Source organism: Cervus canadensis, chromosome 13 (genome assembly GCF_019320065.1).
Source record: "Cervus canadensis isolate Bull #8, Minnesota chromosome 13, ASM1932006v1, whole genome shotgun sequence".
NCBI classification, from domain to species: domain Eukaryota; kingdom Metazoa; phylum Chordata; class Mammalia; order Artiodactyla; family Cervidae; genus Cervus; species Cervus canadensis.
Window position 1 is genome coordinate 22,236,809 of NC_057398.1, and position 26,517 is coordinate 22,263,325.

General features: G+C 46.0%; 1 protein-coding gene and 1 non-coding gene across 3 annotated transcripts in view; one reads left to right on the forward strand and one right to left on the reverse strand.

Annotated features, from left to right (window-relative positions):
- Window positions 1–24,399, reverse strand: part of PAPPA2 (pappalysin 2) — a 301,087-nt gene extending 276,688 nt beyond the window's left edge. Inside the window, exons 1-2 of one of the 2 annotated variants that reach the window (XM_043485179.1) lie at window positions 24,164–24,399; window positions 20,635–22,491 (exon numbers count right to left, since the gene is read on the reverse strand). In XM_043485179.1, coding sequence (XP_043341114.1) covers window positions 20,635–21,550 — 916 coding nt within the window. In that variant the 5' untranslated portion in view covers window positions 21,551–22,491; window positions 24,164–24,399. Of the gene's footprint in view, window positions 1–20,634; window positions 22,613–24,163 lie in introns of those variants that run through there. The other variant, XM_043485180.1, reaches the window with a different exon arrangement.
- Window positions 8,528–8,600, forward strand: TRNAH-GUG. The gene has a single exon. It is a non-coding gene; the product is annotated as a tRNA-His (tRNA).
- Window positions 24,400–26,517: the final 2,118 nt, after the last annotated feature.

Sequence of the window (26,517 nt, forward strand, 5' to 3'; positions counted from 1 at the left end):
CTTCAGTCAAAGCATCACTAAGTGTTAGCTAATCTATTATTATTGTCATGGATGAGGGTGACAGTGGACATGAGGAATTAAATGAAAAGCACCACTACTTTCTCCCTTTAAAAGAGGTACTATTTTCTACTTGCTGAACCAGGCTGAAAGTTCACAAAGACCTTCAGCAAGGCCAGCTCTGGACCAGAGCTGCTCAGATCTTAGTGTGTGTATGAAGAACATCCAAAGTTAATATTATCAGCAAAATTAATATTAAGAAGGAAAGAATAAATTGCTTTTCAGAAAAGCAAATGATAAAAGAGTTCATCACCACTAAACCAGGCTTACAAGAAAAGTTGAAAGGACTTCTTCAAGCTGAAAAGAAATGATGCTAATTAATAACAAGAACACATATGAAAGAATAAATCTCACTGGGAAGGTAAATATATAGTGAAGGCAGTGGGTTAATCTAAAGGCAAAAGGATATGACACTGAAAGATGAATGCCTCAGGTCCGTAGGTGCCCAATATGCTACTGGAGAAGAGTGGAGAAATAGCTACAGAAAGAATGAAGAGATGGAGCCAAAGCAAAAACAACTCCCAGCTGTGGATGTGACTGGTGATGGAAGTAAAGTTCGATGCTACAAAGAACAGTATTGCATAGGAACCTGGGATGTTAGGACCATGAATCAAGGCAAATTGGAAGTGGTCAAACAGGAGATGGCAACAGTGAACCTCGACATTTTAGGAATCAGCGATCTAAAATGGACTGGAGTGGGCGAATTTAATTCAGATGACCATTATACCCATTACTGTGGGCAAGAACCCCTTAGAAGAAATGGAGTAGCCCTCATAGTCAACAAAAGAGTCTGAAATGCAGTATTTAGGAGCAGTCTCAAAAACAGCAGAATGATCTTTGTTCATTTCCAAGGCAAATAATTCAATATCACAGTAATCCAAATCTATGCACCAACCACAAGTGCCAGAGAAGCTGAAGTTGAACAGTTCTGTGATGACCTACAAGACCTAGAACTAACACCAGAAAAAGATTCCTTTTCATCATAGGGGACTGGAATGCAAAAGTAGGAAGTCAAGAGATACCTGGTGTAACAGGCAGGTTTGATCTTGGAGTACAAAATGAAGCAGGGCAAAACTAAAAGAGCTTTGCCATTAGAAAGCACTGGTCATAGCAAACACCCTCTTCCAACAACACAAGAGATGACTCTACACATGGACATCACCAGATGATCAATACTTAAATCAGATTGATTATATTCTTTGCAGTTGAAAATGGAGAAGCTCTATACAGTCAGCAAAAACAAGACTGGGAGCTGACTGTGGCTCAGATCATGAACTCCTTATTGCCAAATTCAGACTTAAATTGAATAAAATAGGGAAAACTGCTAGACCATTCAGGCATGACCTAAATCAAATCCCTTATAACTATACAGTGAAAGTGAAAAACAGGTTCAAGGGATTATATCTGATAGAGTGTCTGAAGAACTATAGACGGAGATTCATGACATTTTACAGGAGGTAGTGATCAAAACCATTCCCAAGAAAAAGAAATGCAAAGAGGCAAAATGGTTGTCTGAGGAGGCCTTACAAATAGCTGAGGAAAGAAGAGTCACAAAACGCAAAGGAGAAAAGGAAAGATATAACCATCTGAATGCAGAGTTCCAAAGAATAGCAAGGAGAGATAAGAAAGCCTTGCTAAGTGATCAATGCAAAGAAATAGAGGAAAACAATAGAATGGGAAAGACTAGAGATCTCTTCAAGAAAATTAGAGACACCAGGGAACATTTCATGAAAAGATGGGCACAATAAAGGATAGAAATGGTATGGACCTAACAGAAGCAGAAGATACTAACAAAAACTGGCAAGAATACACAGAAGAAATATACAAAAAAATCTTCATGACCCAGATAACCACGATGGCATGATCACTCACCTAGAGCCAGACATCCTGGAGTGGGAAGTCAAGTGGGCCTTAGGAAGCATCACTACAAACAAAGCTAGTGGAGGTGAGGGAATTCCAGCTGAGCTATTTCAAATCCTAAAAGATGATGCTGTCAAAGTGCTGCACACAATATGCCAGCAAATTTGGAAAACTCAGCACTTGCCACAGGACTGCAAAAGGTCAGTTTTCATTCTAATCCCAAAGAAAGGCAATGCCAAAGAATGTTCGAACTACTGCACAGTTGCACTCATCTCACATGCTAGCAAAGTAATGCTCAAAATTCTCCAAGCTAGCCTTCAATAGTATGTGAACCATGAACTTCTAGATGTTCAAGCTGGATTTGGAAAAGGCAGAGGAACCAAAGCTCGAATTGCCAACATCCATTGGATCATAGAAAAAGCAAGACAGTTCCAGAAAATCAACTACTTCTGCTTCATTGACTACACTTAAATCTTCAACTGTGTAAATACAGTGTGTAGAAAATTCTTCAAGAGATGGGAATAACAGACCACCTCACCTGCCTCCTGAGAAACCTGTATGCAAGTCAAGAAGCAGCAGTTAGGATCAGACATGGAACAATGGACTGTTTCAAAATTGGGCCACCTGATGCAAAGAACTGACTCATTTGAAAAGACCCTGATGCTGGGAAAGATTGAAGGTGGGAGGAGAAGGGGACGACAGAGGATGAGACGGTTGGATGGCATCACCGACTCAATGGACATGAGTTTGAGTAAACTCTGGGAGTTGGTGATGGATAGGGAGGCCTGGCCTGCTGCAGTCCATGGGTTCGCAAAGAGTCAGACACAACTGAGAGACTGAACTGAACATCAAGGCTGTATATTGTCACCCTGCTTATTTAACTGATATGCAGGGTACATCATGCGAAATGCTGGACTGAATGCAGCACAAGCTGAAATCAAGATTTCTGGGAGAAATATAAATAATCTCAGATATGCAGATGATACTGCCCTTATGGCAGAAAGCGAAGAGGGACTAAAGAGCCTCTTGATGAAAGAGGAGAGTGAAAAAGCTGACTTAAAACTCAGCATTCAAGAAAATGAAAATCAGGACATTCAGTCCCATTGTTTCATAGCAAATAGATGGGGAAAAATTGGAAACAGTGACATATTTTATTTTCTTGGGTTCCAAAATCACTGCAGATGGTGACTGTAGCCATGAATTAAAAGATGATTGCTCCTTGGAAGAAAAGCTATGACCAATCTAGACAGTGTATTAAAAAGCAGAGACATCACTTTACTGACAAAGGTCCATCTAGTTAAACCTATAGTTTGTCCAGTAGTTGTGTATGGATTTGAGAGTTGGACCACAAAGAAAGCTGAGCACCGAAGAATTGATGCTTTTGAATTATGGTGTTGGAGAAGACTCTTGAGAGTCCCTTGGACTGCAAGGAGATCCAACCAGTCCATCCTGAAGGAGATCAGTCCTGAATATTCATTGGAAGGACTGATGCTGAAGCTGAAACTCCAATACTTTGGCTACCTGTTGCAAAGAACTGACTCATTGGATAAGATCCTGATGCTGGGAAAGATTGAAGGCAGGAGGAGAAGGGGATGATGGAGGATGATGGCATCACCGACTTGATGGACATGAGTTTGAGCAAGCTCCTGGTGTTCATGATGGACAGGGAAACCTGACATGCTGCGGTCCATAGGTTCACAAAGAGTTGGACATGACTGAGTAACTAAACTCAACTGAAGTTAATAGAGCAGATTGTGGAGTGAGATCCACCAGGCCAACCAAACTTAATAACTCTACAGTCTTGAGCAATCCTCTCCCATTTTCATCATCTATGAAATGAAGATAACAGTGATACCCAATTTACAGGGTTTGAGGGAGGACTAAATTAATTCATACATGAAAAATAGTGAAAACAGTGCTTAACACACAATTAGCACTCAATATTATTATCCATTGCTTTGTTAAATACTATTTTCTTATTTATTTATTTACTTGACTGTGCTAGGTCTTAGCTGGGTCATGCAGGGTCTTTGATCTTTAATGTGGCCTGCAGGATCTTTTAGTTGTGGCATGTACAATATAGTTCCCTGACCAGGGATCAAACCAAGGCCCCCTGCATTGAGAGCAAGGTGCCTTAGATCCTGGACCATCAGGGGAGTCCCTCATAGTTAATATTATCATTTTAACATATAGAGGGCTTATGTCTTCAACTATATTATAAACTCCTTAAGAGAGGGTAGTCCTGTCATACACTCTGTGCTCAGTAAAGTCCTGTTGAATAAATAAATTAGTAGGTGAATGAATGGATTAAAAAGCAAATTGAACTATGTTCTTCCTCTAAGTGTTTAATCAGACGAGATCAGGTGTGTTCAGACCTGTAAGTATCTTACGTTAAAAGAATTTCACACCCCCCGCCCCAAACTTTGTAATAACTCGGATTTTGAGAAGACCACAGAAGCAAAGGCAGGAAAGACTTGGAAACTAAGGAAAGTTTCTGGACCACAATCCACTCTTCTCTGGATTGGCAAGATTTTTTCCTACAAACACTGCCTTCTCCGTCTTCCACAAGGAATAATGTGAGCATAAAAGAGATGATATATACAAACCAGAAGAAGCAAATAACTAGAACAGATAATATCTGAAAGCTCAAAAATGATCATAGTTAAATCAAGTTTTAACTATATCAAATTCTTCTAGGAGACTAGCTTACAGTCAATATTTATCAAATAAAGATGTATTGAGGGGGGCTGAGGAAAAGGAATTTGAGGTGGAAGATAAGGGTAATCATCCCTTCTAGTTATTTTTGAGTGAATTTCAGACATATTAGTCACTTTCCAAATCAATAAGATGTAAAGATTACCTGTGCCTACTTCCAAGTAGAAAAATTCACTTCACAGTTTGTAAGACTAAATCGTGCCTCTGTTTGTTCACTCATTCATTCATCTTCTTATCACATATTTATTGGATGAGTTTCATTTGCTATCGCTGCACTAGGTGCAATGAACAAAACACAGCCCTGACCTCCAGTAGCCCAGGGGCAGAGCTCACCTAAAAAAGAAATATGGCAGTAGGGCCATGTCTGTCTAACCGTTCCCAGCACAGTGCCCGGCACACAGTAGGAACTAAAGCTCTAGGAATAGAGTATCACTTACACTGTTCCTGGAAACCCCAATCCTCAGGAAAGGTTGAAAAAGCTAATGACATTATCAAAAGACATCTGCGCAAGTTAACTCAAGAGACGCGGGACAATTGGATTAAAGTCCTACCCATAGCTTTAATGAGGGCTCGAACTGCCCCCCGAGAGGAGGGACTGTCCCCTTTGAATGTATTTATGGAAGGCCTTTCTTACACACCGACATTGTTATAGACCCTGAAGCCTTGGAATTAACTAATTATGTAACTCAGCTCTCAGCTTTTCAACAGGCATTAACAGAACTCCGGGAGACAAATCCTGACCCAGCCTCTGAGTCAAGCAATCCTCTATTTGAGCCAGGAACCGAGGTCCTTATAAAAACACTGGGGTCTGGGGGCCCATCCCTCGAGCCCCTCTGGGAAGGCCCTTACCAGGTTATTCTTTCTTCTCCCACAGCTGTCAATGTGCCAGGAATGGATCCATGGGTACATCACACTCGAGTTAAGAGGTGGTACCCTGACCGGAACTAAGTGATGTCATTTTATGTCTTTACTTTCTATACTCTGACTTTGTACTTTTCAGATGGGCCTGATAATCTACGTGAGCCTACTTATGCTGACTCCAAAAATCCTGAGTCTGCCATTTGATCCTCAAGACAATGCCTTCTTGTCCTGGGCTCACTCCTACACTGCATTCCACAATCGGTCTAACTGCTGGGTCTGTGGACCACTCTCTTCTTCATCTGTGGAAGGCTTCCCATGGTGGACATCTCCACTTCAAGGAAAGGACTCTCTCCAAGTCTGCAAATACCTTCAACAATCGCATGTGATGCCTCTTTTTAAACTGATGACATCTAACAACCCTAAAATGGACTGATGTAACTATGGACATAACGTGACTTTTAATTTTGATTATACATTGTCTCAGTTTAATGACTATTTTGCTACACGTAAGACAAGTAGGTCTAGATCTGATAGTTTTTTATCTGATGTTTATCAAATATGGGATGAGGTTATATGGCTAACTCCCGAAAAAGGACGTCTAATATCTACTGCCCCTATATGCTGGGAACAAACCGAGCCATCCCCAAAAGTTAGCCAACAACTTAATTATAGTGATTGGAAACACTTGGGATTTTTGCCTCAGGAAATGTGCAATGAAATCATTCCCGTGTTTTCCAACCCCAATTCAGGTCCTCCCTTTGTCTGGCCAGGCACTGATTGGGACTGGATATCTCAGTCATGCTGGCTTGCTCCAAACGGGACTTACTGGATATGTGGCTCTTACCTATGGGTTGGCTTCCCCCTGGCTGGATAGGGAGATGCACCCTGGGTCTAGCCTTTATTCACAGCTTTATATTCTCAGAGCTTCCAGAGAAGCCTGCTAATTTACCTCACCTTAAAACTCAGTGGGCAAAGTCTGTATTTCACTGGTATGATTATTTGGCTGCAGTGTTTGTCCCCTCTTTGGGAACTACAGATGTTATGCTACGAGTGGATGCTTTGACTAATTTTACTCAACAGGCATTACAAGATTCTCAAAAAGCTATTTCAGCCCTTAATGCTGAACAAGCACAAATTAGAAAGGTGGTTTTACAAAACAGATTAGCTTTAGATATTCTGACAGCTGCACAAGGAGGAACTTGTGCCATTATTCATACCCAATGCTGTGCTTATATACCTGATATGAGCACTAATGTTACTCATTTTACAAAACACATGACCAAGATGACTGGGGCTATGGATACTCCTGAAGCCTCAATTGCCTCACTTTGGGAGACGTTAACTAGTTTCCCATGGTGGAAGACTATCTTAATTACAATAATTCTGATTGTTTTATTTTTGCTGTTTGCTCCCTGCATCTGTAACTGTGTAATTGGATTTGTTTCTAGTCGCATGAAGGCTTTTAAGTTACAAATGGTTGTCCAAGCTCCTATGAGTGCCACAGCCTCCTCCAACAACTATTACTTGGGGCCCCTGGATCAGAGACCCTCAATATGAGGGTTAGGAGAATGTGTTGCCTCAAAAATTTAGGGACAATGCCTCTAAACAGCAGGAAGTAGTTATGGAATGAAAACAACACCCCTTTCCCTTGGCAAAATAATTCTCCTAAGAGAAAAGGGGGGAATGAAAGAGTCATGTCCTAGGCAGGTTGATAAGAAGTCTAGGGGTCCCCCAGGAGAGAGAGGTCTGAAATATTCAAGGAGGAAGAAAGGACAAACTTTTTACTTTTTTTCCTCTACATTCCTTAGGATTATATAACAATAATGTATCCTGCCTGAAGACAGTCTTTGGATTAAACCTTCTGGCCAACTCTGTTATCTTAAAATGTAAATTATGGGAGTAGGTCTGGTGAGGTCTTTACAACCTCCAGACATTCTTTGGATTCATTGGAGAGTATATAACTCCATTGCTAACACTAGCAAGGGGGTACTCTTTCTACCCCCTTCTGATGTTTATGTCAGAAGCTTTCTCTATCTCCTTTATACTTTAATAAAACTTTATTGCACAAAAGCTCTGAGCAATCCATCCTCGTCTCTGGCCCCGGATTGAATTCTTCTCCTCCAGAGGCCAAGAACCCCAGCATCTTTGCGTGATTCAGAAACAACCTTTCATCTTGGCAAAGAGTATCTGTTTAATGATTAAAACATAAGATGGAGATTACAGTAAGTTGACCTAAGTGTTTTGATAAGGCTTAGTACAGGATATCAGGGGCTTCCCAGGTGACTCAATAGTAAAGAATCCACCTGCAATGTAGGAGACATGGGTTCAGTCCCTGGATCAGGAAGATCCCCTGGAGAAGGAGATGACAACCCACTTCAGGATTCTCTCCTGGAGAATCCTACAGACAGAGGAACCTGACAGGGTCCATGGGGTCTCAAAAGAGTCAGACATGACTTAACAATTAAACAAAAATAACAACAACAGGATATCAGTAGAATTCATTGGAGAACAAATCTACATCAGTGAGGCCAAGGAAGGTTTTCTAGAAAAGGTGTCATATTAACTAAAATCCCAGGGAGTTCAGTGAATGTGGGTTTGGGGAGTAGTTTCTTGGGCTTCCCTGGTAGCTCAGACGGTAAAGAATCTGCCTGCAATTTGGGAGACCTGGGTCTGATCCCTGGGTCGGGAAGATCCCCCAGAGAAGGGCATGGCAACCCAGTCTACTATTTTTGCCTGGAGAATCCAATGAGCAGAGGAGCCTGGTGATCTACAGTCCATGAGGTTGCAAAGAGTTGGACATGACTGAGCAACTAACCCTTTCACCTTCACTTTCATCTTAGGGACAGAGCGCTCAGCTTCAAATCTCGAAGCTGCATGAGCAGCTGTGTGTCGTTGGGCAACATCCTATTCCTCTCTGTGCCACAGCTCCTCTATCCACTTCCTTGAGTTGTTCCGAGGAGTTCATGAGTTAACATTTTCAAAGTGACCACAGTTACGTGTGCTGTTGAGTAAATACTACGTAAGTATTTGGGCTTCCCTGGTGGCTCAGAGGGTAAAGCATCTGCCTGTGGTGCAGGAGACCCAGGTTCGATCCCTGGGTCAGGAAGATCCCCTGGAGAAGGAAATGGCAACCCACTCCAGTATTCTTGCTTGGAGAATCCCATGGACAGAGGAGCCTGGTGGGCTACAGTCCACAGGGTCGCAGAGAGTCGGACACGACTGAGTGACTACACACACACCCACACACACAAGTATTTGTCAAATGAAAATCCTTTCAATAATTTCTTGAAACAATGGAGCTTGCATGGGCATGCTCTCCATTTCCGATATCCATCTTGCATCACCTCCCTGTATGTTATGCTGTCTTCTGTTTTATATGACTAGTGCTTTATTACAGGATGTTGGCTCTCTCACCTTAAAAACTTCCCTCTACACCCCTGTGTCTACTTCTGACTTCTGTCCCTGCCCCTCATGGCCAGTTTCTGAGCAGATTGTGCTGGAACCTGTTCTGGGTCTTCCTAGTCTCACATCTCACTCATAACTCCACCTGCTGTAATGCGGAGTCCCCTCTGAACCCCCAACTCCAGAGTGAAACCGCTCTCTCTAAAGTCCCTGCTGATTTTCTAACAGCTGCATCCAATGAGCCCAGTTCAGGCCTGATGGCGTATTGGGTGACTCTGCACCACCCGACACTTTGGTAAATCCATCCTTTTCTCTTTTCCCCAATTCTGCTGCCTTCAGGCCTCCTTCAGTCTCTCCAGTTACTGGCTGTCCTTTTTAGCCTTGAGGAATTCTCGGTCTCATCAAGATAGGACTGGGATCTCCCGGAGGCCGAGCTGCAATGGTCTAATTACAGGTCAGCTTCCACTGGACAAGGTGAACCTTCCAGGTATAGCCTCTGCCTTGCTCACTCTTGATTCCCCCAACACATGACTAAATGCCTAATACTTCACCTAAGAGGAACTCAATAAATGTTGGATGAATGGATAAATTAACAAATAGAACCCCCCCCCAAAAATATTTCTTTTCTAGCCTGTCCAAAATGCACTGCAACAAGCTGTATGAAAGTCAGCAAATGCTGAGTCACAGCTTGAATGATGACTCACTAACTGATTGATTAACTTTTAAGCTCTGTGACTTCCCTTCTGATCAGCCGCTGGACTTATAATCCAGAAATTAGCCACGATCACTGGTCTTGCTATCCCAAGCATTGCCATGGCACTGCTTCAACTTCAAAATGCTCTGAAATGTTGGATTCCAATGACTAGATTGTATATTTGGGCAGGACCACTTTTCTCCACGACTCACTTCTGACTCATAAAGAGAACTGGGATGTTTTTGTTTGCCCACTGGGCTTTATTTCCTGGATGCTCTCTTTTTTAAAAAATTCAAAGTGTGGGATTATTTTAAGGCAGGTAATGAACATGAGAAGATGTTATTTTTGGGACACAAACCTAACATAGAGATGTGTTTTCTAGAAGGTGCCAGAGTCATGGGGTGTATGATGTGAGCAGGAAGGAATCTGATGAGCACCCAGAGTAACTAACCCTCAGAACACAGAAGCATGGAATTGATGCACTTGTTTATGGCAGCAGGAACCGAAGCTGAGGGACAGTCAGGGTATTCAGGCTCAGAATCCAAACTAACGTGCCGCCTTCCACTCCTATTTATTTTGCCTCCTCAAGGCATGGGCTAGGATGGGAACAAGAAGAAGCCAAGCCACCTGGCACACACATCCCAAATGACTCAGATGGGCAGCCCCAGAGGAACAATAAAGCAGAGCACGGAGGAGGGAGCAGAAGGTGAGGAAGGACAAAGCGTTGCCAGTGAAGGACAAACGGGTGAATTTACTTGGGCTGCCAAAGGTGATGCCTACTTTCCAACTGTACCCTATTACTCCTGAATATTTCCACCTGACAACCTGTGCTCCACCCAAGAACTACACTGAGAGTGCCTATGGGTTTCTATCTCGTCTCTGAGGATGGAGAGAACACATAACCAACAGACGATGAAAGAGAGAAGCAGGTGGTGGCATGTGGATTGGCCAAGGCTCCTCCTGACTAGACTGTCACCCTGAGATTGCGGATGCCACGAAGGGAGGCAGTAACTGAAGAAGAGGATGAAGACAGGAAGGGCAAGGAGCAGCATCAGGCAACACAGCTGCAATGTGATGAGGACAATCACACAGTCATGCTCAGAGAAAGCCCCTCTGTGCTACCACCTGGAAGTGAGTCTCCTTTCCTGACCTGTACCCCAGACACCGGGATGACGTCAGCATCCCAATCCCTTGGGAGTCAGACACAGGCCCTGAACAGAGTGGCCACAGGGAGATGGTGATGCCTGAGCACCAAGAGCTGGAACCCAGGAAAATGTTCAGGTCATGTTATCAGAGCTCTCTGGCCTTTATTTTCCCTCCTCCCCTCTGTTGCTCTTCTTCTTTGCTTCCTGAAGGTGCCGCTGCATCAGAATCTGAGGCACTGTGACTTTTGAGGGCCTGAGTGTTCCCCAAGCACATGTCATTCTGGGTTCACGCGGGTGGAAAGCCATAGAAAGTAATGCTGTTCAGGCTGAAGGAAAACTCCCGCAATGCAGAGTTAGGTCCAGGGAAGAAAGGGCCATCTCAGGATGCCCTTAAGTGGCTGAGAGAAAGAGCTTGATGATAATTTCCTTTCAACCAGTAAGACCTTCTTGTGATTGCAGAGGCCTCAGTGCAGAGGTCCATGTGTTTATTCACTGTACATAACATCAGCATATTCCTCAAACACTACCCAGGTGCTGTCAGATCTAAGCAGTGGCCAGGCCCTCGCCTTCAATGAGCCCGAAGAAGCCCTTTTCATTTCAGTGGGTCAAAAATATAAAACCAAACTCTCATGCATTGCTGAGGAGGGCAAAATGGTGTAGCCACTTTGGAAAACAGTTTGTCAGTGCTTCAGAATGTTTAACACGGAGTTACCATATACAATTCCACTCTTAGGTGCCTACTCAGCAGAAATAAAAATATAAGTCTGCTTGTGCAGTGTTCATAGCAGCACTGTTTGTAATAGCCCAGAAGTGGAAGCCACTAAAATGTCCATCAACTGCAGAATGAATAAATAAAATAGGACATATATAAGGAATAGTATTCAGCAATAAAAAGGAATGAAGCTCTGATACATACTAAAACAAAGCAAACCTCAAGTGAAAGAAACCAGATTCAAAAGACCAGAGTAAGTCTGCTGCATATGAAAGAGTTCCCTCCTGAGAGTATGTTCATGAATCCAATTTGTTCATATAAGTCCAACAAAGTTAGCCTAGGTACCAAATACAATCAGCTGTATATTACTGTACTGTATAGATTTGTAATACTTTTCACACAAATAATACATAAACAAACACAAAAAATAAATAAAACGTATTTAATCTCACAGCACAATACCTTGAAAAATATGCCAGGCATGTGAACTAACTTAACATGATTAAGCAAGCAAACACAAGTTCACATCTTTGAAAGTTCTCAACTTAAAGGTTCATATGTAGGGGACTCAATGTATTACATGGAATGACCAGAGTAGCAAAATCTACAGAGATAGAAAATAGCGGTTGTCTCCAGTTATTGTGTATTTGGGAAGAAGGGGAAGGAAATGGGGAGTGGCTACTAACGAGTAAGGTGTTTCTTTTGGGTAGAATGAAAATGTTCTAAAATTAGATTATAGGGACAGTTGCACAACTCTGTAAATATTCTAAAAAACATAAATTGTAGAGTTTGGACAGGTGAACTTTATGGTGTAAAAGTTTTATCTCAAAATGCCATTAAAAGAAAAAAAAGAAAATATAGTTGACCTTGTACAATGCAAGGGTTAGGGTCACCAACACTCCATGCATTCAAAAATCCATGTGTGAGTGAAGTAAGCCAGGAAGATAAAGAATATTACAGCATACTAACACATATATATGGAATTTAGAAAGATGGTAATGACAACCCTATATGCAAAACAGAAAAAGAGACACAGAAGTACAGAACAGACTTTTGAACTCTGTGGGAGAAGGTGAGGGTGGGATGTTTCGAAAGAACAGCATGTATATTATCTATGGTGAAACAGATCACCAGCCCAGGGGGATGCATGAGACAAGTGCTCGGGCCTGGTGCACTGGGAAGACCCAGAGGAACCGGGTGGAGAGGGAGGTGGGAGGGGGGATCGGGATGGGGAATACGTGTAAATCTATGGCTGATTCATATCAATGTATGACAAAACCCACTGAAAAAAAATAAATTAATTAATTTAAAAAAAAAAAAAGATTGCAGAAAAAAAAAAATCCATGTGTAACTTAGAGTCAGCCCTCTGTATTCCCATCTCCTCCATATCTGGGTTCCACATCCTCAGATTCAACAGCTCAAGCTCACTTGTTCAAGGGTCAACTGTAAATAAATATAAACTCCATCTGGAATGTTTATACCAAGAAACCATCAGGACTTATTTTTTTGCAGGAAATTTCTGGGAAGTTTTGTGTTTACTTGAATAAAAGGAGTTTCCCTACCACTGATACTGTCAGTCTCTCGGTAGGTATTACCCTGGATAGTGTAGAACTAGGAAGCAAAGCAAAAGAGGATTGTGGAAGATGCACAGCATGCAGGAAGAGTCCTGGATACCAGGAGCTGGCAAGCTATGGCCCACAGCCAAAATTGGATCTGCCACTTGTCTTTGTAAATAAAGTTTTATTGAAACACAGCTCTGCTCACTCATTTACATATTGTTTATAGCAGCTTGCACATTCTAGGAACAGAATAGTTTCAATGGAGACTGTGCAACCTGCAAAGTCTAAATTATTTACTAAATTCTTGTGCCTTTAAAGAAAAAGGCACTTTTTCACTGCCACTTCTCGAGACTCATGTGTCCACTTAAGTCTGAAGTCATGGTCCACACACTAGCAGCAGCAACCAGGAGCCTGTTAGAAATGCAGAATCTCAGGTTCCCCCAGACCTTGTGTTAGTTAGTTGCATTAGTGAAAGAAGCAGATGTCAAGATGGAGTTCAATATACATGGACTTTATTAGAAGAGATGACTAGGAGAGAAAACAGGGAGGGAGCCCAAAAAGGCCAGGAGAGCCCTCAGTCCATGATGCAGGTCTGACCTCGAGGGAAGGAAAGAGAGGAGAAAGACTGGGTGGAAGCATTGTAAGCTGTTATACGGTCTAAAGCATGAACTGTAAGCCCTCAAGAATCCTCAAGGCAGAGTCAGCTGTCAGAGGAGTTCTGAATCTCTCAGGAACTGGTTTTCCTTTATCCCTGCTGCACAAAGACATGCAGCCTTAGTGCACATGCAGTGACAAATTCCTAGCGCAGCACCTCTGGTCCTTTGGAAAGGAAATGCCCTGTAGTTGGCATTCTCATTGCATCTGCTGCAAGCTGTGTTCCCATAGCAGTGAGATCATTTTGAGAAGAATTGCAGGGGATCTCTATGCACATTTAAGTTTGAGAAGCAATATTCGAGGACAGGAGTTAGCAAACTTTCTACAAAGGGCCACACAGTACATATTTTAGGCTCTGTGGGCCATACTTTCTCTGTTGCAACTACTCAACTCTGCCATTCAAAGTAGGAGCAGCCACAGAGAACACATAACCAACTGGGTGTGGCTGGGTTCTAATAAAACTTTCTTTATAAAAACAGACTTTCGCTTTGGACAAGATGTGGCCCATGGGCCAGGGTACACCAACCTCTGCTCTAGAGTTATGGGGCTTAAACTTTTTAGAAGCAACTAAACACTTTTAGGGGGTGGAGGGGGTGGGCTTCCCTGGTTGCTCAGATGGTAAAGAATCTGCCTGCAATGAGAGAGACCTAGGTTCGATCCCTGGATTGGGAAGATCCCCTGGAGGAGGGCATGGTAACCCACTCCAGTGTTCTTGCCTCGAGAATCCCCGTGGACAGAGGAGCCTGGCAGGCTACGGTCCCTGCTGGGTCGCAAAGAGTCAGACACGGCTGAGTGGCTAAACACAGCACACACTCTTTTTTCATATGAAACAGATAAGAGAGGGGCTGCCCGTCTTGGTGGTGGGCAGGAAGCCCCATGTCCAACGATTCCCCTCAAAAACCACTGAGACACCTCTATAGGCAACAAAAGCAGGGTCTGAAAGTCATTGCCCTGGTTCCCCACAAAGAGCCCCAAGTTACAGAAAGTTTCTCTCACCCTTTTTTTATTCCTAGTGGGCATCGGCAACCTAACTTTCTACTTTATCCATTCTACAAACATAGCTGACAGTCTCACACTGTGCTAGGTACTTAGGGATGACAAGAGTGAATCAGACACGCATTTGGCTCCTGGGGAACTTTCAGTAAATAAAAACGAGACCTGTATAGAGCTACGGCAGCAGGGAGCAATGTGTACCCCAGGAAGTCACAGGTCAAGGACTGGAAACTGAGAAGTGGGGAAGATCATTTCCACACAGGGAATCCGGAAGATTCTGTGGACAAGGGTCAGGGAGCTGTGAAAGCAGAGGGCAGACTGACCATCTGTTTTCCTTCTAAAACCAGATGATGCCTCTCTTCTGGAGGACCACCCCTCCACAGGATAGACTCTTCTGTACACAGATGCTAACTTACAACCGTCAGGGCACATGGCTTGCCCACACAAGCAGACTCATGGATCTCATTCCCATCACAGTGGGCATACCCAGCCCCAGAGACCAACAACCTTGCATCCACAGTTCTTTCACGCAGGGTAACTGTGACTTCACCGCATGTCTGGGGCAAGATCAAGGAGCAGAACTAAGTGAGAATAAAACGGGCCATTCCTCAGGGTCCCACGAGGGCAAACACTCTGACCTTGACCACCACCGCAGTAGAGGAAGAGGCAGCTGAGGAGGAGGGTCATGGAAACTTTATCTTCACAGGAGCCCTGGGAAAGGTATGGACGTGGCGCTTCACATGTCAGAGAGTCCTGCTGGATCCTGGGGAGGCAGCACACATGGCCTTCCTTGTAAATTCTCCTTACATCTCTGTGGATACTTCCGTGTGTCAATCTGCCTTCTGTGAAGCTCCACACCCCACATCAGCAAAACTCCTCACCCTGGGGCTGCTACTCCCTTACTGAGAGAAGGGGATGTTACAGCACCCTGTGAAATCTCATTTCTCTGGGGTCATTCAAAACAAAAAAGCTACCCATATGCCTTAAACAAGGTCAGCAAATGCTGACCTTCCTACCAGGAAATCCAGAGACCTTTGAAACTTACATGAAGTATGTGACATGGGCATATTGCTAAAAAGTGAGCAGAGCTTCCATCATATTCCCAAAAGGGTGCGTGACCCCAAAAAAGCCTTGGACGATTGTCCAATGTATTAAATAGCATAAGTAAGTGAAGTTGCTCAGTTGTGTCTGACTCTTTGTGACCCCATGGATGGTAGCCTACTAGTCTCCTCCATCCATGGGATTTTCCAGGCAAGAGTATTGGAGTGGGTTGCCATTTCCTTCTCCAAGGGATCTTCCCAACCCAGGGATCAAACCCAGGTCTCCTGCATTGCAGGCAGATGCTTTACCATCTGAGCCACCAATAGTATAGCCCAGGCTAAAAAAAAAAATCAAAAAACAAAAAAATGGTCTTTTCAAGCCACTGATTCAACAGTGTTCTCAATCATCTTGAGACCATCTTGCAAAAAAAAAAAAAAAAAAAAAAACCTATTTACCACCATTCCTACTGGACAGATGAGCAAGCTAAATTCTTAAGAAATTAATATCCTACCTAAGAAAAGATTACAGGTTGGCAGGTTAGCACCAAAGATGAGTAGGCTAATACACTGCTCTTAGCAATGAGCACCTCCTGCAGTTAATACCACTTCATAAATGAATTTTACAGTCAAGTCTGTGTTGGGCACTTTACATACATGACTTCTTCAAACACTGTAACAACTCTTTGAGACATTTTTCTCATTTCTCCATGTGAGGAAACCAAAGCTCAGAATAGTTGAATGGATTGCCACAGATCCCAGCACTGATAAGTGTGAGATGTAATCTGATTCCAGGTCTGACTCCCAAATTCGGCCCTGGGATCTCCTCCGCAACCTGGATCCTCACAGAAGGAAAACTCATCTTCAGGTCAGGGACAGTTTCTTAGACATCTTTGTATTCCCCCACAGAGCCCTGCCCTGCCTTGCCTGGCAAGGCACTCAATAAATATTTGTTGAATGAAGAAGTGTGGGCTTGGGCTCCGATTCTGCCATGGACTTACTGACTCAGTCTCCGGCCACTTGGAGTTGCAGGTGGTTAGTCAGCTGGGCAACTTCAGGGAACATTTGAAATCAATTACGGGTGAGGAGGAACCTATTAGAAGTTCCTCTTCTGTGTGTGTTGGGGTGGAAGGAGAGGAAAGGAAGTTGAGAAGGAGGGAAACAGATGGTTTCAGGGTTGGGTGCTGGAGCTGAAAGATTTCACACCAGGCTAGGACAGCATTTGACTTATGTCCACAGCTGAATTCCAACAGCCCTTCCAAATGGGCTCCTGACCCCAGGCTACTCCTCGGTGGCCACAAATCCCTGAATTGCCAGGCCCCTGAGCAGTGACCTTTATGGAGGCCCTGACGCTGGAACAGCCACACACAGTCCTCTCCCGCTTGCCGGGCGTCAGAGCTACAGGAGATTGGCAGCTTCAGAAGATCTAAGCTGCGCGGGGTTGGGGGGGTGGGGGGGCAGCGCCACCGCTCCCCCTCCAGGGGCCAGAGAGAAGCTAAACACCTACGCCTGTGAGGCCCACATTGTCCTCTCAGCCCTAAATGAAAGTATTCCAGCAATCCACCCGGAATCCAAAAACTTCCTATTTTGGAAGCATGTGGGAGTTAGGGGTGGGGGGGGCGGTGGGGGGGAGGTAACGAGTTGATTTTGTTTTCTTTACAGTTGTTACAAGTGCCGGTTAGTCACGACCCAAAGAATGCCACTTGAGCCTGTTCACGTGGGCCCTGCAAAGAGACTTGTAGGAAGCCGACCCTCAGGGATGCCTACCAACAAGGCTCTTGGAGGGGATGATCAAATACCTCCCAGAGGCCCGGGAAGGGACCGTGCTCCAAGAAACCAGACTGCATTCCCCACTGCTTGGCTTCCAAGGCGCCGCCTACTCTCCTGTGCACGAAGCAACACTGCCACCTAGTGCTCTGTGTGGGAAGTATTCCCCGAGGCCTCCGGTCTCTGGGGGGGTTGGGGGGTTAGGGGTGGGGGATGGTTCCTCTACCACGGCTAGGGCAACTGAATCACTTAATGTCTCTGCCGAGGGGAAAATGCCCCGAGTTTGGGAGATGGAGAATGGAGAAAACTGGGCCTAGGTTAAGTAGGTAGAACCCGAGGTTTGAGAGCTGTTAGAAAAGAATATGGGAGCCAAGTGTTGTAGCATCTTGGGTTATCCTCAGTGGGGCAGCAGAACTCCCGTGGTTGAATTGTATTTACCTCTCGGGAGCACAGTTCAGCTGTGGTCATTCTGCAACAGCTGAAGGCCAACCATCCCAGGAGCAGGCAGGTACCGGCTAAAAGGACCAGGGCTAGGGTAAGAGAAGGAAGATGGGCTGATCTGTTGGTAGGAGTGAGTAGATGAGCAAATCGGAGACTTTTATTCCTGAGGGTGAATATACCCTTGGCCGTTCATGGTTCTCAGCCCAGGGGGCCCCAGGGTACGCATATGGAGCTGACCACAGCGAGTCGACAAGGATGCCCCTGTCTTGGGAACCCAGTTGCTAGAATCCTGAAGAACGAAGGCTGGGTTCTCAGCCCCCATCTCTCCCAGACTTTTACCCTAAATCTTTTCTGAATATTTTCTGAGGTGCACAAATCTGAACAAAGATACAGGGTGGGAGGTAGAGAGGAGACCGACCCGAGTATTCTCTGCCCTACGTCTTTCCAGTGTGGACCTACAGGGGACAGGAATGCTTTGATTTGAAGAGAAAGAAACCTCAGAGGCTAGACTGTCTGTGAAAGATTTCCTGCCTAATTTTACATGCTTAGGGAGGTGGCAAGGGCTCAGATGGGCACCTTGGAGAAGGAGTTGAGTATGGGCTGTGGCAAGGTTGAGTGGGGGCGGGGCGGCGGTGGAGGTGAGCATGGGAGGGAGATTCTGGGCTGGCAGGGGAGGGGTGGTACATTAAGGAAAGCTATGCGCGTGCATGCGCAGTCACTTCAGTCTTGTCTGACTCTTTGTGACCCCCTGGACTGTAGCCCGCCAGTCTCCTCTATTCATGGGATTCTCCTGGCAAGGATACTGGAGTGGGTTGCCATGCCCTCATCCAGGGGATCTTCCCAACGCAGGGATTGAACACGCGTCTCCTGAGTCTCCAGCATTGCAGGCAGATTCTTTTACCCACTGAGCCCCTTAGGAAGCCCTATAACTGGAACCAAATCCTGACCCTGTTCCCCTCTCTTCAGAGAATGAGAACAGATGGATGCAGAAGGTTTGGCAACAGGGGTCAGGTACCCACTGTCCAGAAACTGTTCCCTCAGGTCTGAATTTTAACAACTCAGACCACTGGTTTCTTAGAGCCTCCCTTCTATATTCCTATTGGATCTTTCTCTGATTCTTCAGAGCCAGGGAACTGATCCCAGGTCCCTGCGCTGCTCCTGCCAGAGGAGGGGTAAGTGGAGTCGTGGTCTAGACGGCAAGCACGCAGTTTCCCTGGCAGATGGGTACTAGGAAGCGAGATTAGGCAGCAAGAAGATGTCATCTGGGAAAAACTGTGAAGCTGCCAACTCCGATCAGATAATCATCTCATTATTTCTTCCATTTGGCCTCAGAATAAGGATTTCCTTCTACTCTTTCTCTGCCCCAACCTATCATCCAGCCCAGCCCCTTCTCTATCCTCTCCCTTCACCCCCTTTCCCGCCCCAAAATAAAATCAAGCAAAACCACAAGACTCTAGAGTGCTCAGTGTCTGGGAATCCCAGCTTCCAAAAGAGAAATTACAGCCAAAGAGGGGGGAAGACAGCGTGTCCGGAAGGGATGTTCCAGCAACACACCATCGCAAGAGGCTCCCTCCTTCCAGATTTCTTTCTCTGGTCTAAAACTTATTTGCAGGCACCCAGCAGCCTGAGGAGTCTTTAATATGGGGAGCTGTCAAGCCCTTCAGGGGTTCTGGAGTTCCACTCCCCGTCTGCCCCAGGCACACCTCTCACGACTTTGGTTTCCCCATCCATGTCATGGGACTGGCAAACATCAAAGTGTGTTGTGCATATTGGGTGAGGGTCTGTCCTGGGGTGGGGGCTCTGAAGGGATAAAGAGGCACTGAATGATCATGTATCACTTCTAATCCCTTACCCACTCCTTGCTGAAACCAGTCGCCCCCAACCGCCCCCCACCCGCATTAAGGCAAGGGAGACAGTTATTCCTAATCCCATTCTTTTCTTTGTCCTTCTGGGTGACTTTTCATGAAAGCCAAGATCTGGGTATACTGTAAAATAAATGCGGAGAGTGTTCCCAAATATTGTTTCTGATTAAGACCATAGAATTATACAAGGTGCATTTCTGGTCCCTTTTACAACAGCCCAGGTTAGAAACCAGGGTCCTGGCTTGTGAGTGCCCACCTTTTCCAGTAGACCTTGCTAGTCCCAGGCTGGACGCGTGATTTTTAGGACAAAACAACGGGGACTCCAGGACCTGGTCAAGGTAGTAGCTTTCTGCTACATTCCAGGGCTACTCGAAGAAAAGGAGACCAACCAGGACCCATTGGCTATGTACCCGGCAGCCTCGTTTCCTCACCACCTAGTCCAGCCCAGGCATGACTCACTGCCCAGGTCTGTACACTTTCACATCGTTTCAAAGTTGCCTGGGTTTCTCACACTGGACTATGAGAAATGGAGTGTGACACCTCTTCCCCACTGACAAAGAACCAGAGATCTTCCCCTTTAAAGAGGGATGAGAGAGTGAGCTGGAGGTCTCCTAAGTGCCAGCACAATGTATAGAAGCACACGAGATCAATACAAGGGACAAATGCTCTTGTGGTTATAGAGTCATTAATGCAGATGATGTCTGGGATTCTGCTGCGCAGATGAATAGAGGCCCTTCCCCCTCTCTGCCCGGCCAGCCCTCCCTGGTTCTTCTGCTCTGCCCCTTTACCCTCCTTGCCCCCGATGTCTAACCTCACCAAAACCAGGAGCCAGCCCCACCCCGCGGACCACGGAAAGCCCGGGAGTGGGTGATTACCTGCGATGATGGCTGGGCTGTTCTGGCCTCCCTCCGGTCTCACCCAGGCTTCCACTGTGAACGCCTCCCGGGGAATGTCAGCCAGCACTTCTGGACGCAGCAGCAGCGGCTCCCGCCTCCCAGAGAAGTACAAGACAGGCAGTCTCTCTTGGGGGCTCACGGTCTCTGCTTCCCAGGCGGGGTCCCCTCCACCATTCCGGATGCCACCCTCTGATGGGCCGGTTCGGACCCTAGGCATGAGGGGATGTTTAGGCCAAGGCTGGAAGTGCCGGGGCACAAACTTGGGGTCTCCCCGCATTCCTCCTGCCTGTCCCTTCACCACCTGGCGCCGACGCCTGGTCTTGGTCCAGCCCTTCCTTTGGGTCTCTGGTCCAGATTCCTCTGGGCATGGGAAGGTGGTGATCACGGTGGCAGCCGAGGCTGTGCCTTCTGGAGCCCCAGCCTCACCTAGAGGCTCCTTGGATCCTCCATCGCCAAGATAAGTGTCATCATCTCCCAGTAGCTCCGACTGCCCAATAGGACTGTCCCCTCCCCATGGAGCGGCTGGCCGCTCAGCCTCACTCCTTACTCTTGCACTTGCAGTTGGGTCTGGGGGGACAGAGCTCACAGCCATTCCCTCGGCATCCAGCTTACTGCGTCCTGCATGATGCCTTCCCTGATCTCCTGCAAGGTAGGGCCTCAGGTAGTCCCCAGGCAGGCTGGGATAGACCCCAAAGAGGTGATGCTGAGGAGCAACTCTGGGTCTGCGAACCTTGGCCCCCAGCCAACAGCGCTCTCCTTCCGACAGCACCTGGCTCAGTCGTCCTCTTTGGGCCAAGGATCTCTTGTACGTCCAGCCCAGCTCCGAGCTGAGAGTACTGAGCGCCCACCCAACCAGAACTACCAGGCTTACCCTCAGAATCGTGAAGCACATCATACCTCCCCCCGGCTCTTTATATAGAACCAGAAGTCAGCTTCTGGGTACCACGCCGGAGTGATGGGGATAAGAGGAAGAGACAGCTAGCTGCGGATTCACTGTCCCCTGGCAAACTGTTTTGTTCAGGGACCAAACTTTTTCAAGCAGCCCCCAAAGAGCACCTCTCCTGGCTACCTGCGCTGGGTGTGGTGACCGCGAAGCCTCTGTCCCTCCCGTCCCCTCTGTGTGTCCCCCAACCTCTCCCTTGACCTCTCTCTCTCTCCTTGTTCTAGTTCAGTCCTTGAAGAATGAAGTCCATTTCTCTGGGTTCCTTTGAATTTCTTCCAGAGAGCTCAGGTTTCTTTCTTTTTCTTTTTCTCCCCTTCTTCAATAGCTCCTCCCCTCGTTGATACTGGAAGGGGGACACGTGGGCAGGAGCCAAATCTTCTCAAATACACAATTGTGCACACACATACCACTCACTACCTGAAGTCACTAAAAAGAATCTTAGCCTCCAATGTCCTTTTCTTTATCCTCCTTCCTTCCCTGGGAGTTACCTTTTCTTTGTCGTCTTTAACCTCAAATACATTCACCTTCCAACAAATTGCTAGAAAATCTGGTATACGGAGACACAGAATTTGATGCTTACTATCTAAAAAGGCAAGAGAAAAAAAAGAATCTAGGGGGGGCACAAAAATGCCAGCTGGTACTTAGCCTTCACTCTCCAGATGTCCTCCTCAGCCAGCTCCCCATCCAGCCTCCAGTCTGCCTGTGCAGGTCAAAATATTCCCCCCAGCTCTGCTGGGGTTGGTGAGTGTTGAAGGTTGTTTTTAATCTTCTTCCAACTTGTTGGTGTGTTGCAAGTCTTTGTAAAGTTCTCCTCTGGGTTGCCAGTCTGGTGTCCTAATAACCTTATGAGTCTGAGAGCCCTTGACTTCACCTTCTGGGAGTCTTGTGGGTCCCTGGGAAGATGGAAAAGAGCATGAGAAGAAGAGTATATCCTTCAGGGGGCCTGTGCTGTCAGTCCCTCCTGCTCCCCTTCTCTCCCTTCCTCTCTGCCTGTAATTATCTTCTTGTTTGTTTCATTTAAAGACAATGATGATGTCAAAGCTAATAAGTTCGGTGCATCTCTCCACCTACTGCCTGTCCCCTCCTCCCTCCTGAAAACCTCCCCACCTCACTGAGGCACAGGGCACGGACACTACTCTTGGTTTCCCCAGTAAACATCTCCCGCTCTCTCTTCCAGCAGCCGCAGCCTACACAATCAATAGCCAACAATCAATACTGTTTTGGAGCACTCTTTTCTGTATGTATTCTCTCTCTCTCTCTCACACACACACTCACATGCACATACACACACGTGTTGTGAACAGACTTGCTTACTGCCTAATAAACCCACACCACTCTTTTAGGGACCACTTGCCTCGCTTTTTTTTATTTGTTTGTTTTGCCACACATATCCTGCATTCTTTTCTTATTTCAATCATTTGGGATTTGAAAGGACAATACCCCAAATTTACTTTATGTTAGCCATTGGGGGAAAGGAGAAATCAATTATCCTGCTGTAGGAAGCCTTCAGAGGAAATGCCATGGATTTGCATGACATAGGTCTTTTTATTCTTGCTCAAGTTTCTCACTCTGAAGTTACTAAAAGTCACCATATGCTGAGTGAGCAAATAAACAAATGAGACGCTCAAAATAAGTAAATTACAACTATCAGCAGCTAGACCCAAACAACTATTTTTTTTCATTGATTTGGAATGAATGGATAAAATGGGGAATTAAATAATGTGTATTTAACCTCCGCAATACTGTTTGCCTAGATGTAAGCTATCTCAAAACATGTGTGTACACACACATGTGTACACACACACACCTAAAAACATGTGTGTACACACACACAAACACACACACATGCATACACACTGGGCATGGTTCTGAATTCTCAACACAGGTAAGGGTGTTTGACTGCGGGTGAGTACAAAACAGAGAAATATATTGGGTCCTTCATTCAGTAATAAGAAAAATCATTTACAGTTCTAAAATCACTGCTTGTGTTGCCCACATATAAAACATGCAGCCCACGTTACTCTGGAGTAAGATCACACTGCCTCTTCTGCCTTGGGTCCCCTCATCTTCTTCTAAATTCCTCCACCCTAGCTCATCCCTCATTGATGTGCTTTACAAATGCTGTATCCTAAACCCCCCATCGCTGGTGTGCCCTCTCTCCCTACACAGCATCCACTGAAGCTTCAAGGCAAGTCCCTAAAGAAGATATCAATTCAGGCACGTGGATATCACTAAACAGAAACCCCTCAATCCTAGACTGTGCCTTTTCCTCTTAGCGTCTCCATGTCTTCCTTCACTTTGCTGTCTCAGTCCTTTCCTCCACCTCCCCGCCTCCCACCAAAGCAGCTCAATAGAGACTGGGGCTTTGGAAAGGGGTAGGGGGATTGCAGAGAAAGACAGAAAGCAGAGGGGACAGAGAGAGAGAGAGAAACCAGGGCAGAAAGGAGGGAAGGAAGGAGAGGAGCCTTGGTTTAAATGAAGGGAAGATACCCAGGTAAGAAAAGGAGAAGTAAACTTCCCCCTTCCTTATGCCACCCCCACGACCCTCAGAAAAAGGTTTCATACCATTCATTTCAGGAAGGAGGCATACACAGCAAGGAAGAATTCCTCCGTGCGTTTCTTTCTCCCCCTTCTAGTGTGTGAATGATCTTGCATCCCCTATAGGTCTCTCCTGGTTCTCAGCTGCTAGTAATCCATTCATAAGGTTTCAAGAAGCTACACAAAACTCAAGCTTCCAGTTTAGTTTCTCTCTCTCTCCCCTTCATTCCTTTGCTCACCACTCTCCTTCAGCTCTTGGCAGTCCAAAGTTTAAAAAAAAAATGTTGAACCATTTCTGTGTTTTCCTCCTGTTGTAACTTTTGCTGTGACATCATAACCCTGCCCACCAACACCCCACCTCTCTCTCTCCTTTCCATCCCACCCCTCATCAGCCCCATGCCCCCAAAACACCCCCCACGGAGAAGAAGGGCTCCTGTCAGTTCCAACGTGTGAAAGCACAAAGCTACTGGAAGGTACCCCCTCTGCACGGTCCCCCTCCTCACTTCCCCTCCCTGCCTTACCCACCGCTCAGCCACGGCTCTCCCAAGGCTTTAACAATGATCCCATCTGTTTGACATGTGCGGAAAGGTGGGCTGGATTCAAATAATCTGTCAAGTGAATCAGATCAAAAACCCAGCAACCCCCTCCTCAATTCCATCACACACGCTCACTCGCCAGACCCCAGTCAAAGTGTGAGAGAAGTCAGACTTGCACACCACCCACCCTGGATGCCAGGGAGAAAGACAACCAAACACGCCAAGGGAAACGCACATTTATATATATGTATAAATCCTGTGGCTTATTTGTTTATGACAAACACCCGCACCCCAAGTCTCCGACGCCTCTTCCCCAAGCCCTGCCACTCCACAAGTGCACAGATTTGAAAGCTGGTAGGATCTGTTTTGAAATCTCCAACGAGAGGGTTTTTCCCCCTTTTTTTCACTCCAAAGCACTATCTGTGGCGATCAGGCTGGAGCAGGGTTGCCAGCAAATGCAGGAGGCCCCTTCTAGGGTACAGGCTTTCAGACCAGCGAAGCCAGAGGGAATGGATTTAAGGACACACAGCAGGAGCTGGCTGAATTTATTTTATTTTGACGGGGGTAGTTGGGGGAGGAATATCACTTCTGAAATGCCCAAGGAATGAAGGGGAGAGGATATGGATTTCTTAAACAGTTTTTGCAAGAGGAGCGGTGTCTTGTTCTGCAGGTAAATCTATAAGGCAAGAAATTGGAGCTTACAGATAAACAAGGACCGAGAGGGAGAGGGAGGGAAAGGGGAAGCAGGGGAGAGAGGGGAGAGGGAGAGGGGATGGGAAGATGGGGACGTGGAGACAGGAGGGAAGGGGAGAAGGGCAGAAGGGGCGAGGGGAAAAGAGGAGGAAGGGAGGAATGAGGAGGGAGGAAAGAAGGAAAAGGGGAAAGGAGGGGGGAGGGGAGGGATGGAAGAGGAAAAGGGAGAGATGGAAGGGGGAGGGGAAGGGGGAACGAAGGGCAAAGAGAAGAGTCTGGGAGGAGAAAGGACTGAAAAAGAAAAGCAGCGAAGAGAGGAGGGAAAAAAGAGACAGAGAGGAAGAAAAAAAGAGAAGGGGTGGTGAAGCACATAAAATATGGAGACCAGGAAGGCAGTCAGATCCATGACAGTTAAACATAAAGGAGTCAGAGAGGCAGGTGAAGGCAGACACTATAAAATGGGGCAGAGGTTCGGTTTTCTGAACAGAAAACAAAGGGCATACAGTGGAGGGCTTCGCTGTCAGTGATCGGACACATTGAAAAAAATCAGACTGCCAGGGTTCAACCTTATTTCTTTAAGTAAACCCCTTACCCCTTCCTCCTTCCCTGCCTACATCTCTTCCTCCAATCCCCACCTCCACCTTCCTTCATGAACCTTTTTATTCCCAGTATTCCTCCCCTGGAGAATTCAGGAGTAAAATTCAGAACTCACCCACCCACCCCCCAAAAAACCCACCCTTACTATCCCCTTTCTTTGCTTCTATCCTCAGAGAGTCCTGGGTCCTGTTATCTAAAGACTGAGCTGTTTGTGACAATCTGCACTTCATTTCAACCCAAATTATACTATGTTTCCTTTAAGCCCAGGACCGTAAGGGCTGTTTTGCTTGTATTTGCTGCCATAGTGGGGCTGGTCAGTTTCCATCAGCATTGTCATCATTATTATTAAGAGTCTTTGAGCAAAAGGGAGGAGCCAGTCCACGCTGGCGTCCACCTGCAGTGTAGAGCCACAGTGGGGAGAGAGAGAAGGAGGGAGAGAGACCCCTTAATATGGTCACTGATCCTTTCTGACTTTCTGATTCCAAAATCTGATCCCTTGAGGGAAAAGCTCAGCTGGGAGCCGGCCAGGCAGCGTAGTAACAAAAACCTCCCAGA